The sequence below is a fragment of the Theobroma cacao genome, chromosome 2 (assembly GCF_053813885.1).
Source record: "Theobroma cacao isolate CCN51 chromosome 2, ASM5381388v1, whole genome shotgun sequence".
NCBI lineage: Eukaryota > Viridiplantae > Streptophyta > Magnoliopsida > Malvales > Malvaceae > Theobroma > Theobroma cacao.
In genome coordinates, this window is record NC_142640.1 from 2432104 (window position 1) to 2446989 (window position 14886).

Below are 14886 nucleotides of genomic sequence, written 5' to 3' on the forward strand. Positions count from 1 at the left end.
GGGAAAATGCTTTCAAATATCGTGCATATATTCATAGCAAGAATACAGATAGCTCTGATCTGTTCAAAACTTTCAGGGCAATGATTTCCAGACATTAGTCAAGCTTGGTTTGGCCTGAAAACATCTCTCAAAAAATTATGAGCAAAGATGTCACCAGTCATGCAACTCGATTCTTGATTCTTTGTATGCAATGGCCAAGCCCTGAATAAACTGTATACAACATGACACCTATTACAGTACTTACCCACTGAGTCCCCTGCATAAACAACCACCCCATTTGATGGGAAAATATCAACAGCAGGAATTCGAAAGAAATCTTCAGCCGCCTCTTGCAGAAACAATGCTCTTGAGCATGTCAACCAAGAAAGCCACCCAAAAGCTAAGAATAGGGATGTCTCTTGAAGCACTCACACCAGCATGTCTTCTGTTCATATAGCCACAATTATTCACATAAGCTTTAATCCTTTGTAACCCATCTACGGCCCCTAATCTGATATCCACCATGGCTCTGATCACTGCTGCTTTCTCCTCCACTTTCTGCACTGGTATATCCTGATTTTCTACGATGTTTCTTTCCCCTTGCAACCCCACTATCACTAATGCTCCCATTTAAGAGGGGATCATCTATACCGCGAATTACCCTCCGTGCAGATGTGGCAAGGCAACTATCATCCTTTGTCTTTCTCCTGTCTTTGTCATGCCTCTTGATGTTTTGAGAGATCTTATGCAGTTTCTCATTGAACTTGGTAATCCCCTTCTCAACAGGCTCAACTGCTTGGTTTACCGTAAATTTTACATCATTCACAATCTGCACAAGAAAAGAGCACATTCAGCACTAGTAATTTCAACATACCAATGAAAAGAAAAGAGAATAGATCTGATGTTTGAAAGATTTGACTTTATAGGCACAAAAAGGTAACAAATGTTTTATGCTCTTCAAAATGGCCATGAACGAACATAATGGGTCAATCTGCCTCAGGTTTTGACCAAATGTGGTTGTATTATGGATATTAATTAGCAACTTATTGCTTTCCCATCTACCTGAAGAAATGCTATTATGGAGAACCAGCAACTTTCACCTATTAGGTAATTACAGCACACCATAATTATTCTCTCACTAACCGTTAATTAATAATCTCCACGTACATAGCTAAATCTAAAATTGCACTATTAGTTAAACTGATGACTTACATATCCACCACCACCAATAAATACGTCCTTCACACTTTCTTTGATGGTCATTCCACTTCGAACCTCTATGTCAGGCTGAGGTAGGCGTAGCTTTGTGGGTCGCTCACTGTCCCTAACCTCATCAGGATCCAGAGGGCAATCAACAGATGCATAGTCTCCAAGGATTGAAACACTTCCGGGAATGCGATCTCCCATTAGCTCATAAGGTTTGGAAGGGAAAACATATAGGTGAACAACAGAAGCAATGCCCATCTGTGCTGGAGGAATAGAATGACATGTCAAACTTTCATATTAGAGAAAGACTTACAAAATTTACAAGCCTTTTAAATGATCGACAAAGGTAATGTTCCAATTTACAAGCAAATGGGTTAATCTTTTGATTATTTATTACATAGCTGCATACCTATAGTAAATAGGAGTACAACCTAGAAAAAATACATTGGTGATTGAAGACATCTACCTCTATACATATAATGAAGTCTTGGACACTTGACTTGAACTGCAAGCCTTCGGCAATTGGACTTCTGAACAGACCAAGAGCATAAAAAAGGGCAATCGCCACACCTTGCCACCAAGTTAAAAACACAATTGATTTAAAAGTCAAAAACTTGGCCAATGGCTTTATGTGAGCCAGTTCATCCTTTGTGACAGTATAAAATTGAACTAAACAGTATAAAGCCCATGACTGACTAAAATTGAGAACCACCGCCATATAAGGATACCTGCAAAATCAGGAAAAAAAATGCCAAGACAATGAGAAATTTCTTAAGAGGGGCCATTCACAAAATTCTGTTTCACTTATGAATATTCACCACTTTAAGTGCAAGAAAATAGTACCAGAATATTTTAAACAAACACTAGTGCTCACAAGTGAAACATCATCATAAATTATAATTTTAAGTGGCTTGTTGCTTAGAAGGTGAAGCATTAAAAGTAGCATCAATATGAATCACAATCATTCAAAACTACTTTCTTCCACCCAGAAAAGTTCTTTCGACTAATAACCGACCACAATAATCCTCATTATCTCCAACAACATTCTACATTAAGATCATCTTACCCACATCCCCATTTGAATTCTCCTTCACAATATACACCAAAAGCTTCAAGAATTACTGCTAAAAGAGCAGTCAATAACTTGATTATCATCTGCCAACAAAGCATACAGCTCCGTTAATATAGGAATCCAAAGACGGAAGCAAAAGGGATAATTCATTTTCTTGAAGCTAAAGAACACTTACATATTGGACTATGCCGAACTTGACAACTTGGTAAAACCATTGACCAAGTTTCCATGGTCTTAGGATATAATTCATGGGAAAAGGGTGCTTAACAGTTCCCTTTTCACAGTCAAGTCCCAATAGTGGAGTTTTAGCACTTGCGCGTCCTAGTCTTTCCATGAATTCAATAGTCCTCTCTTCACCACCTTAAAAGCAGAAATTGAAAGAAAGATTGCAATGAAGGAAAAAAACTTCTCAATATCAGTCCTTAAATAAAAAGTAGCTCAACTCTGAAAAATGAAGACCATTAAAAATATGAGGGAGAAGAAAAATGAAAATAAAATATTTAACAAATAGCCTGTGGAGCTTTGAAATTTATGCTGTATGATGGAACTTTGAAAACTCCATAAACCAGAAACGCATATGTCATGCACAAACTTTAATCTCTGAACATTTTGAAAGAAATTATGTCGGAAGTTTTAGGTCCACATTGTCAAATACATGAAAAAACTAGTGTGCATAAGTCAGTTTGACAGAAACATCCAATCTTCTTTTGTATCTCTCTAATGAATGAAATATTTACATTATAACTTATCCAATAATACCAATATTTTGAGTACCTCTTCTCTTTGTGCATGTGCATGTCAGTCTGAGATATTTCATACATGTGTCATTAATAGCTCAATTCATGACATTCTTAACACCAAACAAGTTTAAACTAAAACCAGTCATTGGCTAGTAACTGGAAACGTCCTACAGCCCCTACATAGAATCTGCAGTTTTGAGCCTTGAGAATTGGTCATGAATGCTAAAGATAAAGGTTAGAGCTGCAAATAATCATGTCCAGGACCTTGCTTGAGTAAAACCAACAGAGAAATGCACATTTTCTTTTAGAATTTAACTAAAAATTAGGCGCATTATGAGTGACCGTTCTTTATATGACATCATAAGAATCTATACATTCTTAAATAGGAAGATAAAGAAAAAGTGAAGTGTTGAAATATCTGTTCAAAGGCGTTAAAAACAATAACAAGAATCCAAAATTAAGATTCAAGGATATAAAAGCAGTTTAACAGAAGGAAAAAAAATAAAGATGCCACTATAGAAACCGTGAATTCAATGAAATAACATGTATCAATTATCCACAATTACAAAATAATATCTTTATTTGAATTTCAAGGCTCTAGAAATGGACATACCCAAGCAAGCAACAAGGTATCTTCCGAAGCAATACATGGCAAATGATTCATAGCAATCGCGTAGTATCGAACAATCAACGCTAATTGATGGATCCACCAATGATACAAACTGTTAAAATAATCCAAGTTAGCAAGACAGAAAATAACATATAATTGCAGCAAAGCACATTGAAGTATTGTGCCAAAATTATACCTAGAATGTTAAAAATTTTATAGACTTAAAATGCACACCAAACTAAAAATTTAAGCTGAATATAGGTCAAATTTCATGCAGGCATGCTACTAAATTTAAGTCAAAAAACAAACTGCACCTCCAATGCAAGCATGTTAGCAACATCAAATCCAACTATTCAACATTCATGCCATGATTTTACATAAATTTCTTAAGATATATTCAGCAATCTCAAACACCAAAATTTTACTTCAAAACTTTCAACGTCAAGCAAAATATTTCAATTTCAGGAGTTCAAGTACAGAAATTTCCCACTACAAGCATCTTTAAAAGAAAAAAGTCTCCAGCATTAATCATTCAATATTTATGCTAGTGATTTCGCTCAGACTCAGAATCCATAAACTCCAGAACACCAACTTTCACCTAACAGTCCATAAATTTGAGCGAAAATAGACAACGATTTCAAAAATTTTTGAAGTTATCTAACCTCAAGATACATGCTGATGATTTTAGTCTTACAATGTCATAAAACACTTCTTATCATCAAAAAAACTTAAAAATTAACGCAAAAACACTAGGAGTTGCAAGATCCGAACTACATAAAACATCCAACTCTAAGATTAAATAGCTTCCACTCAACAGAAGAAAAAAAAAAGTCAATTCGATCAAAAAACTCACCGATTCTACAGAGTAGCAAGGAACCATAAGAATAACTCCGATCAAAAACTTTTGCTCCTGCGAGTCAAAAAAGCCCAAACAAAAGGTCAACCAAAGCAATATGAAATAAGCAGTAAAGAAAGAACTAAATAAAATCTCTAACATAAAAAAAAAACTCACCTCAGGATTCTTGTACGAAGAGAGGTGTTCGAAAATAAGATACAATGAAAGCGAAAGCGTTATGACTAAAAGGACACCAGCTATCAAAGTCGCCCAAATAGGAGGCGAATAGCCCAATAGGTAATCTGTAATCTTCATCAGCTACTACACCTTCATTTACTTTGATGGTAATCAGCATAATTGATTTTCCACTTCCAGAAAAAAGGTTAGAAAAATCAACCGGATGATCATCGCTAACTCTGTTTGTTTCAAAGAAAACGGAGGGTTTTTAAACGAACGGAAACGAAAAAATTGAAAACCCTAGAGAAAGCTTTGATTGATTGAAAATGGAGGACCAAAAGTAGTCGAGAGAGATGAAGCTCTGGCACGGACGCTGCACGTGAATCTGTTTTATCCGTAGTTGATTTAGATTACCTTAATACCCCTTACATTTTTGTACATTTCAATTTGGCCCGACCTCGGTTTACCCCAGCCCAGTGGCTTATTTTCCTTCATGTTTTTTGTTTTTTCCTTTTTTGTAAATTGGTTAATTTTGTTTTAACTTTTTACATGTATATAAACTTTTTGAGTAATTTACATACGTATTATTGATTGCGGGAAAAATGTGAAATCGTATACTGAAAAATTAAAATTATGAAAATTAAGAATTAAGAATTATTTTGAGTTTTTATCTTTTTTGTTTTAGTTAATTTAGAGTTTTTAAAATTGTGGCCCTTTAAAATTATTTATTTATTATATATATTTTTAATAATTTTTAAAAGAATTTATTATTTAATAATTAATATAAATAATAAAATAACCTCACAAACCCTAATCAAAAAATGATTTATCAGATTGTGACTTTAAACAGGAAAAAACAGGGACCATTTACCACTAGGGGTGAGTAAAAGCAATCCAGACCAATTACCTATCAAAATTAAATGTGATTTTGGTAAAACGATTCGGGTTAATTGATCTATTAGATCAATTAGTTTAAAATGTTTAATCTAATTACTTTTTTGATCGGTTCTAGATTTTAAAATTTTTGAATTAATGCACCCAAAAAACCAAACTAGTTATATATATATATATATATATATATATATATATATATAATATCTTTTATATATATTAAGAAGAATTGATAGTAAACTTAATTAATAATATACTTAAAATATATTAGGGTATTTTATGTACATAAACAAATTATAATCATGGCAATTTGATATTAGTTATATATATTTATTTATAAATATGTATTAATATGAAATTACAAGTTATATATTTTAAATGATATAACTTATATGTTAATATTATAATAAATGATAGTAAATATCTTACATATTAATATGTTATAATTATTACACTTTAGTAATGTTTTGCAATATAAATGTTATGAATATATATATATATATATATATATATATAATTGTATAAATATATTATATATACATATATTTAATTTATACATAAACATTACTATAATTTATAATAAACTTTATTTACATGATTACACTTAATAACTTTATTAATTATCACTTTAGATTTTATAACATATTATTTATAATTAGTTATTATTTATACAAACTTTGATATAAAACATTATAACATATAAATTATATCATAAATTTCACATATATATATATATATAAAGTTATATATTATATATACATATATTTAATTTATATATAAGTATTATTATAATTATAATAAACTTTATTTGCATGATTACACTTAATAACTTTATTAGTTATCACATTAGATTTTATAACATATTGTTTATAATTAATTATTATTTATACAAACTTTGATATAAAACATTTTAACATATAATTTGTATCATTAATTATATATAATAAAGTAATATATTATATACACATATATTTAATTTATACATAAGTATTACAACGACTTATAATAAATTTTATTTATATGATTACACTTAATAAGTTTATTAGCTATCACCTTAGATTTTATAACATATTATTTATAATTAGTTATTATTTATACAAACTTTGATATAAAATATTATAACGCATAAGTTATATCATTAATTTCATATATATATATATATAAATGAAGTTTATTAATTTTAATATTATAATTTGTAAAAAAAATAGTGATAAAATTTTGATCCATTGGTCCAAAATCGGACCAATCAAACTAATTCTATGTTAGATCGGTTTGATTTTCCTTTATATTTGGTCGGTTTTTTAGAAATGATTTATTCATTTGGTCCTTAAGTATGGTAGATCAAACCACCCAATCCACCCATTTGCTCACCTCTAATTACCACCATTGTGTGAAATTAAAAAGAAGTAAAGTTCTCTTTTATCTTTTTTTTCTATTTTTATTATTTAATTATTTATATATTCAACCATTGTGTATTTCATATTTAACTAGTTATGTTTTAAGTATTATAATTGTATATTTAGTATTTGAAGTTTAAATAAAAATGAAATAAGAATATTGGATGTTGACTGTATTAATTTTTTTTCAAGTTTGATTAAAATATGAATAAATTGAAAAAAATTGACAAATTCTTTAAAATGATTTAAAAGAAAATATGCAAATTATCCAAATAACTCTCCTACATTTGAACCACCAAGTCTCAATACTTCAACTCATGAATAAGAGTAAATTCATGAATAAGAGTAATATGAATCAAAATGTTTAAGGTTCAATCCTAAAGAAATGGATACTTTCATGTAGAACTTGATTTTGGATCATTATGATATGAAATTTCCTATATGAAATTCGTCGTGTTTATCTCAAATGTGAGCCATGTCAACCCATTCTTAAGAAGTAGCCTTCATCATATAATGATCATTCTCGTCGTTTCAAGTTTTTTTGTTTGAATTATGTCCTTCTTGGTTGGATTTTTAACTCTTACTCCTCTTCCTCTTTAGTCCCAAAGAAAATTTGGCTAATTCTGTCCCTTATGGAGTATCTGGATCTTCCGAATGACTATTTTTTACTTATATTTTACTAGTTGGTTAATTGAGAAAAAAGACACCATAAAATGTCATGTGAAAAAAGAATTTAAAATCATGAGAGTTCTAGGTGCTTGGAACAATGGAGTTTTTGAAATTTAAAGAGAATCGGTCAAATTGACTTTAAAACATGCTAAAATAGTTATCATTTTTAAGATTTATTTCGTTTCTATGACTTGATATGGAAAAGAGAAAATGCGAATAGTCTCAAATATAAAATGAAGTCAACGTCTAATTAGGGTACTTGGCATTTTAAGGAAAAGTGTGAAATTCCTCCGATTAAAATTGACATTTGGCAAATTGGCATCACCAATAATTTGTGAAAAGTCCCTTTCAAAAAAATAATTAATGAAAAGCATATTAAAAATCCACACACTTCTAAGTTGATTTCAGTTTGATACACTAAATTTAATCACTATGTTCAAATTCATCCCTATATATGTATGCCTCATGGTGTTAACATCTCAATATCCAGCAATTTCTTCATCAACATCTTTGTTTAGTTAGAGATTAAAGAGACTGGCAAAACATGGAAGGCTTGGTTCAATGCTCAGCAAATTATTCACCTCTCACTCCCGTAAGCTTTTTGGAAAGAGCTTCCATGGTTTATGGTGACTGAGTTCGATTATCTATGGTTCTCTGACATATACTTGGAAAGAAACATTTGAACCTTGATTCAAACTTGCCTCTGCCCTAAACCAATTGAAAGTCTCCCATGGCGATATTGTGAGCTCGAATATTTTGTATTTGTTTGTTTACATTAAGCAAAATAATTTATCGATTGTTTTAATTTGTATAACGTTGAAAGTTTTATGTGATCAGGTTGCAGCATTGGGTCCAAACACACCCGAGTTGTGCGAGCTTCATTTTGCTGTTCCAATGGTAGGAGCCATTGTTTCTCCACTAAATATTTACCAAGAATCAACCACATTAGCTGCAGAATTGAAACTGTTGGAAGCTAGAGTCATATTTGTTGATCATCAGATCTTGCCCTTGAAGCCTTTGACATTCTCAGCGAAACATGCACTGATTTCAAGTTTCCTCTAGTTGTGCTAATGCTAGAGACTTATCCTGTTGCTAAAACCGCCTCCTCTAGTTATCATCTTTCGGGTTATCGTAGTTATGATTCTCTTCTGATTCCAACAAATGGCTATGGGTACGAGATTGTAAGGCCAAAAGGTGAATGTGATCCGATTTCCATTGTTTTTACTTCAGGGACTACAGGGGTTCCAAAAGGAGTCGTTCATAGCCACATAGCAGCATATCTGACGACTCTCGCTGAAATTCTTCTAAATGAAATGAACACGATGCCTGTTTATTTGTGGACAGTCCCAATGTATCACTGCAATGGGTGGTGCTTTATTTGGGCTATCGCTGCTCTTGGTGGCACCAATATTTGCCTCAGAAAATATGATGCCAAATTCATATTTGACAGCATAATTAGGTCAACGTGACCCTTCTTGGTGGTGCAACCCCAGTCCTTAGTTTAATTGCCAATGCAAATCAGAGCCCGCTTTCATTCAAGGTAAACATAATGATTGGAGGTGCACATCCTCCACCTCAAGTTGTGCTGAAGGTCGAAGAACTCGGATTTAATCTCACTCGCTCTTATGGAATGTCAGAATGTCAGAAATACTAGGTCCTGGGACTGTTTATCCATGGAGGCCCGAATATAGTTCCCTCCCTCCTCTGGAACGAGCAAGAATGAAAGCTCTTCATGGGTTGAATCATCTCTTGATGGAGGGTGTTGATGTTAAAGACCGAGTGACGATGGAAAGCGTGCCGTTTGATGGGTTGACGTCTGGGGAGGTGATGTTCAGAGGCAACACCATGATGAAAGGGTAGTATAAAAACCCAAAGGCAACCAAAGCAGCGTTGAGGGGAGGATGGTTTCATACGGGTGATATTGCTGTGAGACAACCCGATGGAAATATTGAGGTGAAAGATCGAAAGCATGATCTCATTATTTCCGGGGATAAGGAAATAAGCTCCGTCGATGTTGAAGCCGTGCTGTTTAGTCATCCAGCAGTGTTCGAGGCGGCTGTGGAGGGCGTCCGAATGAGGTCGTTGGGGAGACAGTTTGTGCTTTTGTGATGCTTAAGCAAGGACGCAATGCGAGGTCCGAGGAGATTATCAAGTTCTGTGGTGAAAGGCTGTCGGAAAACATGGTGCCGGAAACTGTGGTGTTCGACGGTCTGCCACACACTTCAACTGGGAAGACGAAGAAGGCTATTCTTAGGGAAAGAGCCATGGCCCTGATCTAAAGGATGTCAAGAATCTGGTGCTTGAATCGAATCAATTGATTCCTAGCATCAAAGAGGAATAAAATAAAAAGTTGCTTTCTTGTTTTATAATAACAAATTAAAAAACTTTGTTATTTATATTTCCTGTTGTATTTTTAGATTTTCCAAACCAACATATGCCATTAACAAAATAACACAACTAGTTTAATTCACTTAGGATATATAAAATTTTGAATCCACAAATTCTTTCTTTGATTCAAGATTTGGTTCTGAAGTATAAGTTTAAATTTTAATTTCCTTTTGAAAGGTAAAAGGAGTTATAATATTAATAAGAATAAATATATAGGTAAATAAGAGTATCACCAATACCATAAAATTTTTTCAAAAGGTAAAACTAATTAAATTTTATGTAACTTAATTTTGGTTAAGTCATCAATTTATTTATTATCTTTCCCATTTATTAATTGAGCTTTTATATTCTCAATATGTCTGTTTCACTGTATTTAAAAATTATTTTTATTTAATAAATTTTAAAAACTAATTGTTACAATTGTAAAAATAAATCAAAACTGAAAGTTCAGTGTAGTTTTAATTTGGGTTGCAAACTGGATTTATACCAACGCTTGAAGATTCGGAATCAAGCGAAGATTTATGGACGGATGTTAGGAGAAGACAAGGCATGGGAAAGAATCAAAGAAATCGTGTTTATTATTTTTATTGCACGAAATAAAATAATTATCCTGTAAATATAAAATAAAATAATTATTACATAATTTATTACAATAAATAAAATAAAAAAATAATAATTATGATTTATTGTAATATTTAATAAGTAAAAATAACTTTGAAATAAGAAAAGAACAAAATATATCTTTTTATTATATATATATGATTGTTTATTTTTATTTTATATTATTTTTTAAATATTCATAATTGATAATTTAAATATTAATATTTTATTTATAATTTAAATGTTATTAGAATGATTAATTTTTATTTTTTAAATATTAATATTTTATAATTTATAATTTAAATACTAATATTTAATTTATAATTTAAATGTTGTTATGATGATTTATATTTATTTTATTTTATTTTTTAAATATTTACGTAGATTACAGTATTGTCTTGTCTTACGACCGCGTTTTCCTTTTTCTCTTCCATTCCGCTTCCACGTATAATAGTATCGTGGTTGGTTTTGACGGAGAAGAGATCATCATCTAGAAGTTGATATGAATCCCTGAACCTGGAAAGTGACGGCCACTGTGTCACAGCAACTCGGAAGATTCGGCCCCACCTTGTTGGTTAATACCACAAACTCACTTTCTAGAAGAGGGTCAGAAACTGTAACAGACACGATCTATTTGAACTTTTCTTTCAAAACGTAGCTTTCACACCAAGTTGCACAAATCTCGTTTACCTGCCGAGGAATTACTTGCTTCAAGACCTCCTAGATTTTGACTGTTGATGTTAAATGAATAAGTAATTATATTTTCAGGACAACGGAGGTGTTGAGGGACCCTTGTGTATGGAAAGAACACAGAAAAGTCTTCCAGAAACCTTGGTCACGCCATCATCTGCTTCGTCTAAGTTTCAGTAGATAATTTCAAAAAAGTAGTTTAATTAGATAATACTTCCAGAAGGACCTGTACTATTCTATGAGCGGGTGCCATTTACTTTCTTCACTATTCTATTCCATGTTTCCTGATCACGTGTCTGCAGCTTGGTCTATTTAACGCCTCCATCAGTCCAAGAGCCTTATACACTTCTCGCTACCCAATTGTCCCTTTGAGAAAATTTAAGTAATCAAAATCCCAGAAATAATGCTGACTTTTCAGTTGTCTGTGGTTGCTTTGCTAGTTATATGCATTGCTCACTGGGTTTATAGATGGAGAAATCCCAAGTGCAATGGAATCCTCCCTCCAGGCTCCATGGGGATCCCTCTCATTGGCGAGACCCTTCAATTACTAGTCCCCAGTAACTCGTTTGATATTCCACCTTTTCTAAAAACCAGGCTCCAGAGGTAGTGCTTCAAATCTTATTGATAGAAGATGAGTTAGGCCAGATTTTCCTTCCTTGTTGATATTGCAATATAAAATTTAACGTATTTATGGGCAATTACATTTCAGATACGGGCCAATTTTCAGAACCAATGTGGCAGGCAGGGCAGTGGTTGTATCTGCTGAGCCTGAATTCAACCATTTCATCTTTCAACAACATGGTAGGTTGGTTGAATCATGGTACTTGGACTTGTTCGCAAAGCTCTTCAAGCAAGGGGAAAACAGGCCCGATGGAGCCTATGTTCACAAGTATGTTCGGAACTTGGCTTTGAGTCACTTTGGCGTGGAGAGCCTCAAAGGGAAACTGCTTCCTCTGTTGGAAGCAATGGTTCGTGAGACCTTCAGCGCTTGGTCCAACCAGGAATCCATTGAAGTAAAAGACGCTGTTTCAGCTGTAAGTTTGATTATAAACATGTACATACGAATGCATATCCAGTGATTCCATGTTCTCTCTCTGCTTTCGACTAAGAACTGATCTCTTCGGCTAAAACAGATGGCTTTCAACTTTGCCACAAGGGAGATCTACAGTTCTGATGCTGAGAATTTTTCACAAAGCTTAAGAGACATGTTCATTAGCTTAGCACGTGGCCTCATGTCCTTTCCCATCAACATCCCTGGTACAACCTATAACAAATGTTTAAAGGTAATCTAGTCTAAAAATGAACTTCCGATTTTGAAAGTCATTTTCTGTGAATTTGGGAATTGGGAATTTTTCATCTGACTCATGTCAGTATTGCAGTACCATAAGGCAGCGTTAGATATACTATCCGTTCTGGTAAAAGCAAGGCGTGCATCACCTGATCGGATGCTCAAAGGGGATGTACTTGATCACGTTCTAGAAGACATGAAATCTGAGAAATTTTTGACAGAAGATTTCATTGCTCAACTGATGTTCGGGCTTTCATTTGTTTCATTCGATTCGATTTCATGGGCAGCGACACTGCTCATAAAGTTGCTTGGAGATAACCCTCTGGTGTTAGAAGAATTAACTGTACGTATATCTACTTCTGGACCTGTATTTTTTACCTCAGAATATCAGTTGCTGACGTTTAAGTTCTTTTTAATTGACGTTAATTTAGGAGATTTGTGCTTGTTTATCAGGCTGAGCATGATGCAATACTAAAGAAAAGAGAGAATCCGAATTCCTCAATTACGTGGGAAGAATACAAGTCAATGACCTTTACCCTTCAAGTATGTAATATGACGCAGCCTGCGCCTTTCCTTCTGACAAAGACATGCTATAACATTATCTCACAAACATCTATGTGATGAACAGGTTATCAATGAGACACTCAGACTGGGAAGCATATCACCAGGATTGCTAAGAAGAGCGCGGAAAGATATTCAAGTCAATGGTATGTTCATGCTAGACGTGTAATAAGCATGAATTTGTTCAATGTGGCTTAATTTGATTGCAGTGTTATAAATTTTCTACCGTTGATTGTCATCTGACTTATGCTACAGGATATACTATTCCAAAAGGATGGGCGATTATGCTTGTCTCTTCTGCGGTTCAGATGAATCCTGATATTTACAAGGATCCACTTGCATTCAATCCATGGCGTTGGAAGGTGAGCAACAATTTCTTAAGACACGCATTGATGTTGATCGTTCAATATGAGACGCACTGATTTTTTTTGTTTTTTCTCTTTCTTTCTGTATATAGGACCTCGAACCAAGTGTTATTTCCAAGAATTACATGCCATTTGGTTCAGGAATTAAGCAATGTGCAGGATCAGAGTATAGTAAACTCTTCTTGGCTACCTTCATTCACGTCTTAGTAACCAAATATAGGTAATCAATTCCCGTTTACTCTCCAATTAGCCATCTAGAGATAAAACACTTTTCTCATCATTGTTGCTTATTCCTTGTATCTGCAGGTGGATAAAGATCAGAGGAGGAGGCGTCACTCGAATTCCTCTCTTGCGACTCAAAAGCGGGCTTTGCATTAAGATCCTGGAGAAGAATAATTGAAGGACTGGCACCAATTAGTGTTATAGAGTTGGAGATTGCATGGCTATTAAATTTTGTATTAATTGTTTATGGTCATAGTATGTTGTTGACTATGAAGACCGAGCAGGAAAAAGAAATAATGTTATAGTAGCTAAAGAGAGAAAGTCTTGGTTGGTTAGTCATGTACCACTTTCTAGTTTCTTTTCCTTTTCTTTGTTGGGCCATGTTTCTTTGTCTAGTTGTAAGAACTTTTGTGAAATATATAGTATAACTTTAATATTGAGATATGATACAACAGTTAAAATGGAAGAACCACATTTCTTAATATCTATTATTTTGTGGATTTTTAGGTTGTTTGGCCAACGATGGATGGCCCATCCTTTTCTGGATATAATTAAGGTTGTCGGAAATGGTAGATACATGCTGTGGTAGGAAAGCTAACATCAAGCTAAAAATAGTATATAAAATAATTAAGCTTACATGATGGCTAAGTTTCTTGAAACTATTAGTCAATTCATTTTTGCATTGAAAGTCTTATGCTATTCCATCATCAACAGAAAAAGTTATGATAATGGTCCACTGATACATAAAATGGACATATTTTTGTTGTTTAAATGCTTAGGGGGAAAAAATGTAGAATTAAGTCTTAAAAGTGTATACAATTTATATGAATGGTAGCCCAATATGATTCATGCTCATAGAGAAATGGCCCAAAGGCCTTTGTTTGGTCTACAAGCAAGAACTTGTAACGGGCATCATTGGCATTGGCTCAACATCATCACCTTCACTTGAGAACCGAAAGCAAAACAAAAAAAAAAAATCTTAAGCTTTATTTGCAGGGATGTGATGATCATCTTTACCAAATCTTTTGCTTGCATAAGCCAGATTCTTTGATAGTCTTAGATCATTCCCTTGCTCCCCTTGAATCTGGACCCTTGCCGCCTTCAGTTGATGAACAAACATCATTTCCTGACATGATATTTGCAGCCATGCGTGAATAGAGACAGAGACAGAGCATCAGGTGAGCGTTAAGCAGGTT

General features: G+C 33.3%; 3 protein-coding genes across 3 annotated transcripts; 2 read left to right on the top strand and 1 right to left on the bottom strand.

Annotated features, from left to right (window-relative positions):
- Positions 1-7: 7 nt before the first annotated feature.
- Positions 8-4989, bottom strand: LAZ1 (organic solute transporter ostalpha protein (DUF300)). Its single transcript, XM_007041573.3, has 8 exons — positions 4620-4989; positions 4461-4517; positions 3611-3719; positions 2433-2617; positions 2252-2340; positions 1652-1913; positions 1192-1443; positions 8-808 (listed from the first exon to the last, which is right to left on the bottom strand). Exons 1-8 carry the CDS (start codon positions 4755-4757, stop codon positions 458-460), a joined length of 1443 nt encoding a protein of 480 aa, XP_007041635.1. The 5' UTR covers positions 4758-4989; the 3' UTR covers positions 8-457.
- Positions 4990-8646: 3657 nt separating this feature from the next.
- LOC18607410 (butanoate--CoA ligase AAE1-like) lies at positions 8647-9855 on the top strand. Its single transcript, XM_088803304.1, has 3 exons — positions 8647-8927; positions 9214-9400; positions 9610-9855. Exons 1-3 carry the CDS (start codon positions 8647-8649, stop codon positions 9853-9855), a joined length of 714 nt encoding a protein of 237 aa, XP_088659430.1.
- A 1735-nt stretch (positions 9856-11590) lies between these two features.
- Positions 11591-14134, top strand: LOC18607411 (cucurbitadienol 11-hydroxylase-like). The gene is made up of 9 exons (XM_018116026.2): positions 11591-11857; positions 11964-12288; positions 12388-12537; positions 12634-12885; positions 12996-13085; positions 13171-13249; positions 13359-13465; positions 13561-13688; positions 13775-14134. Exons 1-9 carry the CDS (start codon positions 11658-11660, stop codon positions 13866-13868), a joined length of 1425 nt encoding a protein of 474 aa, XP_017971515.2. The 5' UTR covers positions 11591-11657; the 3' UTR covers positions 13869-14134.
- The last annotated feature ends 752 nt before the right edge of the window (positions 14135-14886 follow it).

Excerpts from the sequence above, each read along its gene's own strand:
- LOC18607411 (XM_018116026.2), top strand. The coding sequence starts at position 11,658 with ATGCTGACTTTTCAGTTGTCTGTGGTTGCTTTGCTAGTTATATGCATT. Across the intron at positions 11,858-11,963 it reads CTAAAAACCAGGCTCCAGAG|ATACGGGCCAATTTTCAGAA; the intron begins GTAGTGCTTCAA and ends ATTACATTTCAG. Across the intron at positions 12,886-12,995 it reads TGGTGTTAGAAGAATTAACT|GCTGAGCATGATGCAATACT; the intron begins GTACGTATATCT and ends CTTGTTTATCAG.
- LOC18607410 (XM_088803304.1), top strand. The coding sequence starts at position 8,647 with ATGCTAGAGACTTATCCTGTTGCTAAAACCGCCTCCTCTAGTTATCAT. Across the intron at positions 8,928-9,213 it reads TATTTGTGGACAGTCCCAAT|AATGTCAGAAATACTAGGTC; the intron begins GTATCACTGCAA and ends ATGGAATGTCAG. Across the intron at positions 9,401-9,609 it reads ATGGGTTGACGTCTGGGGAG|TCATCCAGCAGTGTTCGAGG; the intron begins GTGATGTTCAGA and ends CGTGCTGTTTAG.
- LAZ1 (XM_007041573.3), bottom strand. The coding sequence starts at position 4,757 with ATGAAGATTACAGATTACCTATTGGGCTATTCGCCTCCTATTTGGGCG. Across the intron at positions 3,720-4,460 it reads CTTGCTACTCTGTAGAATCG|TTTGTATCATTGGTGGATCC; the intron begins GTGAGTTTTTTG and ends TTATTTTAACAG. Across the intron at positions 1,444-1,651 it reads ACTTCATTATATGTATAGAG|ATGGGCATTGCTTCTGTTGT; the intron begins GTAGATGTCTTC and ends CCTCCAGCACAG.